The sequence below is a fragment of the Echinops telfairi genome, unplaced genomic scaffold, assembly GCF_000313985.2.
Source record: "Echinops telfairi isolate 266 unplaced genomic scaffold, ASM31398v2 ScPeMD7_7469;HRSCAF=8507_0, whole genome shotgun sequence".
NCBI classification, from domain to species: Eukaryota; Metazoa; Chordata; class Mammalia; order Afrosoricida; family Tenrecidae; genus Echinops; species Echinops telfairi.
The window spans coordinates 54,997,777-55,003,204 of NW_022111372.1; the positions used below are offsets into that span (position 1 = coordinate 54,997,777).

General features: G+C 36.0%; 1 protein-coding gene across 2 annotated transcripts in view; it reads right to left on the reverse strand.

Annotated features, from left to right (window-relative positions):
- Positions 1-675: 675 nt before the first annotated feature.
- Positions 676-5,428, reverse strand: part of CREBRF (CREB3 regulatory factor) — a 42,252-nt gene continuing 37,499 nt past the window's right edge. For both annotated transcript variants that reach the window (XM_004696791.2, XM_045284648.1), the window contains exon 8: positions 676-2,106. In XM_004696791.2, the coding sequence (XP_004696848.1) occupies positions 1,991-2,106 (116 nt within the window). In that variant the 3' untranslated portion in view covers positions 676-1,990. The remainder of the gene's footprint in view (positions 2,107-5,428) is intronic.

Genomic DNA, 5,428 nt, shown 5'->3' on the forward strand with positions numbered 1-5,428 from the left:
GGGGAAGGAGGGAGAAAGTAAAAGGAAACACATTCTATGTAGACAAAATATAATCGAAACATAAATTCTCCAAGGGGTAGGTACATTAGAGAATTGATACTTTCCCAAAAGGCCCAAAATTTTTGTTTGCTTTTTTTCTTGCTAGATAGGGCATTTTGTTGTTGTTGTTGTTGTTTGCTTTTGTTGTTGTTTAGGAACAGTTTTCAAAGTTGGAAAAAAGCAACAAAACAAAACAACAACTAGATTTGAAGATAAAACAGCAAGAGAGACAGGATGAGGAAAGGGCGTGGGAAAGGTTTATAATGCTGCCTTGACAGAAGACATTTCTCACCAAGAGGTAAAGCTTTTACACAGAACACTGACTAATGAAGCGGTCTTATGTGAGCAAAAAAGAGCACCTAAAAACTAAACGTGTTGAATCTTTTTCAGTTCTAGAAACAATAGAAGTCACATGTAAGTCTGAAGAAGCTAGTTTGAAAATATCTGTACAAAAATATAAAAATCTATAAATTTTTTTGTTTTTGTCTTAAGCTTGTGTTGATCTTTGAAAATATTACATGCACAATAATACATCAACTGGAAAAGTGGCAACTAAAGAATTAGATCTTTTTAGTTTTTTTCTTTATATATATATATATATATATACATAATACAATAAAAATAATCTGTATTTTGGTTGTTTTGTGGAAATATACTACAATAAGCTAAATAAACATTTTCAATTTTCAAAGTCAAAAACTATTTTACCAATAGCTTACTAAAATGAAATATATTAAATTTCCTACAATAAGTGCAGAAATAAAAGGATTTACAGACACCTAGATGGCCACCAACTTATCTACTATGGAAGCAAACTAGAGGAACAGCAAAATAATATTTTTATGTATGGATGCTCCTTCTGTAGATAATTGGACCCAAACAAATAAAATTCACAGTTCAGTAAGATCCCTAACCCTGACCTTTAATTTTTTTCTTTTTCATACATTCATACAGTATCATGTAAGCTGTGCAAAACTTTACTTAGACTGGCAGTTTGCCATATCAGTTGCATTTGTCTTTGGTACAAAAAATAAAACAATCGCAATAATGTGCAAGTATTTGTCTTCTTCCGGTTAAGTACCGAAATTGAGTTTTCTAGAGCCATCTTATTTTTTTGTTTGTTTTTTTGTTTTTTATACAATACACAGACTCTGTGGCATATATCTACATTTCAACATAGTCCTATATACATTCAAAAAATTTGAAAAAGAGTTGGAACAAAAAACATTTAAACCCCATAATTTTTCCATCTATGTATCTTATTTTTCCTCATTAGGGTTTTTGTCATCATACAAAATATTACCAGTTTTATAATTTCCCCAAAATACAAGGCACAAAGAATATGCTTTTTTTACTTACTTGCACAGACATTTATATATGTGTGTGTGTGTGTGTGTGTGTATATATATGTATATATATGTATGTGTGTGTGTATATATATATATTGAACTCTGAGAATGAACGTCTAATATGGCACACGGCACAAGTCCTGGAGTGCCATGTATAAGTGAAATTAATGGTTGTGGAAAATTAGAACATAAAGTAGGAATTCTAAAAACAATCTAAACTGTTTAAAAAATGCGTCCTCAATTTTGTTTGTGTGGTTCAGAGCATAAAGTTGCCACAATTATTTGGCATGTATGTTCATAGCTTCACCCCTCCAAAATGTTTTGATTCAACAGATTTTTAAAATCTGTATGCTAAACATTTACTTACACATGTGCCTTTACATTAGGATGCCAGTGGCAGTTTTCACCGTGGTTTATGCTCTGAAAATGCAATAATCAAGTATTTTGGATCATGCTTCACTTATGCTACTTAGTTCTTAAAACAATGTAACCTAATTGTAAATGTTTACATAATGCTAAACTGACATGCAAACAGAATGAAAATTTACAATGAAGAATGTGACGAACACAGACATTTCTGACCAGTGGTCCAGTAAGGCTGATCACACTTTTGCCGTTGGTATCCTTAGTCCTACAAGGCCTCCTGTGGGATTGCCTTCAGCAGTCTTCTCTAACACTTGGTTAACAAAGTCAGATGTTTGCCCAGCAACTGGGAGGCCTAAAGAGAATGAAAGGCACATTTAATACTGAAATGAAAGGAGCATGAAGGGAAGGGAGGCACCTTGAAATATCGGAGGGCCAGGTGTGGCTTTTAACTTCATATGGGCCCCTGTCTTCATTATATTAAAGTACATGACATGCTATTTTCATTGAAGTTCAGAAGATAGTTGCATACTTATCAGGCTGGAACCAATTATTTTAAGTTTGGAATAGGCAAACCAAAATCAATCATGAAGAGTAGTTAATTGACAGTAGTTAATTGCAGTAAGGATGTAAGAGCCTCAATAAAATGTTAATAAATAAATAAAATAAAGTGCAGTAGAGAGATGACATATAATGGCAATCTAAATCACAGTTAAAACCCAATCTGAACACGGCAGTCTATTTCACCATGGCTCTAGCCCATTCGCTCAGCTGGAATACAGATACAAAAGATGTTTGCAGTCATTTTTACAATTACTGGGAAAAGTTCAGGTTCCCTCTCTTCATTTTAAAGAGTCAGTGACTAGAAAAAGCTGGAAGCGAAGAAGGAAGGGTGTTAGAACTTTTATCTCTGTTATTGACTAAGAGGACACACATGCACCCACCCTCAAAAAAAAAAAAAAAAGGAAAGAAAAGGTAAAAAGATCTTAGCATAATTGGCAAGGTTAATCTACTTCAACATATGTTGGAGCCTTAATGTAAAAGAAACCCATTAAGATGTCCATAGAATATTTAAAACTTCAATCATCTTTATAAGGTAGCTAAGACAATCTCAATCAATCACAAAACAATAAATAAATTCCTAAGACTGGAATAAATAATCGCTACCTTCTGAGAAATTGTAAATCTGGGTTAAATAATTCTTGATCAAAAAGTACATCAAACCTCTTCTTCAACAAATGATGCTGGAAAAATTGGATCTCCATCTTCAGAAAAATGAAACAGGACCCATACCTGGCCCCAGGCACAAAAACAAATTCTAAATGGATTAGCGACTTAAACGTAAGCCTCAAATCTATAAGGATCATCAAAGAGAAAACTGGGGTGAATTTAAGGGCTCTATTATAGACTATTAAAAATAAAGGAGCACACAGAGGAGACAAAATAGGTGACTGGGACTAATTAAAAATAAAACACACATCAAAAGACTTAATCAAAAGGGTAAAACGAGAGCCAACAGATTAGGAAATAAAAATTTTAGCAATGACACAAAAAACAAGAGACTAATTTTAAAAATCTATAGAATTCTGTAACACCTCAATTAGAAAACAATAATCCAATTAAAAGGTTGGCAAAGGACATGACTAGAGAATTCACAAAGGACTACACTCATATGGCTAATGAACACATGAGGAAGTGCTCATGATCTCTAGCCACCTGGTAGATGCAAATCGAACAATGATGAGATATCAACAGTCCAATGAAAAAAAGAAAACAAATGACAGAGGGTGTAGAGACTGGACCACTTATACATTGCTGGTGGACTTCTACATATGTACAATTTGTGGAAAGTGAAATTACTATCTAAAACAACTGGGTATAGAAATACTATATAACCGAGTAATAACTTTTGCTGGGCATATACCCTAAAGAAATAAAGAGGTGTCCCACTTTCCCATGTCCACTGCAGAACAGTCCACAATAGCAAGAAGCTGTGACAACCCAAATGCCCTTCCGAAAAATGGATAAAGAAACATGGGTGCATACACATAATGAAATACCACGCACCCTCCCCTTGCAGAGGGGTCTCGGGGAGGAGATGAGCCAGTCAGGGTGCGATGTAACAACGATGAGAAATACAACTTTCCTCTAGTTCCTAAATGTTTCCTCCCCGCTCGCACTACCATGACTCGAATTCGATCTTGCAAGTCTGGCTAGACCAGAGGATGTACACTGGTACAGATAGGAACAGGAAATACAGGGTATCCAGGGTGGATGAGCCCTACAGGACCAGTGGTGTGAGTGGTGAACCAGGGAGGGTAAATGGAGAGTGGGTAGGAAAGAGGGAACTTATTACAAGGAACTATATGTGACCTCCTCCCTGGGGGACGGACAATAGAAAAGTGGGTGAAGGGAGCCGTTGGACAGGGTAAGATATGACAAAATACCAATTTATAAACTATCAAGGGCTCATGAGGGAGGGGGGAGCGGGGAGGGAGGGGAAAAATGAGGACCTAATGTCGGGGGTTTAAGTGGAGAGAAAATGTTTTGAGAATGATGTACAAATGTGCTTTACACAATTGATGTGTGTATGGATTGCGATGACAGTTGTATGAGCCCCTAATAAAATGTTAAAATAAATAAATAAATACCACGCACCCTAATCAACAGTGACGAAACCCTTAAACACCGCATGACATGGACGGACCTGGAAACCACTGTGCTGAGTGAAGTTTGTCAATAACAAAAGGGCAAATATTGTATGAGTCCGCTACTATAAAAATAAACATCAACATCAAGCAGGCAGGATTTTTTTTTTTTAATTAAAAAAAAGGAGGGCACAGGTTTCTGCTCACAGATCATGCAATCTACTCCAGTCTCTAAAGTAACGAGATAGACAGCCTACCTAGTGCCTGTGAACCACGTACCACTTCCTTTATATGCACATCTTAACAACCACTTAACAGAGGAGACCTCACCACAGCTGGGGTCAGTTTCTCAAGACGGGAGAAGAGGAAGACCACCATCCAGTTGCTGCCATACAACATTGTGCTAAAGATCACCTCTAATGAACAGACACTCCTAAAGAGTGAAAAAGCGAACCTTACTGGAAATTCAAGTCAAGATGGGGGGAGGAGGGCATGCATGATTTGGAGGTGATTACACTTGGTGGGTAAACCAGGTGGTGCAACTGCTCTGCAGGGAAAAACATTTAACAATACTTATAGAGAACCCAAGAAGAGAATATGCCCAGTATTATGTTCCTAATTGGACACTTTTGACCTCATTTTCTTTTTTTCAATCACTTTATTGGGGGCTTGTACAATTCATACATCCATACAGCGTGTCAAGCACATTTGTACATTTGTTGCCATCATCATTTTCAAGACATTTTCTTTCTACTTGAGCCCTTGGTATCAGCTCATCGCCCCCCTTCCTCCCTCATGAACCCTTGATAATTTATAAATTATTATTTTTTTCATATCTTCCACTGAACGATGTCTTCCATCACCCACTTTTCTTTTTTTTCCAACAGGTTTTTCTTTCTGTTTAAAAATTTTTTCTTTTTATTCTTTTTGTTTTAATCATTTTATTAGGGGCTCATACAACTCATCACAATCCATACATACATCAATTGTGTAAAGCATATTTGTACATTCATTACCCTCATCATTCTC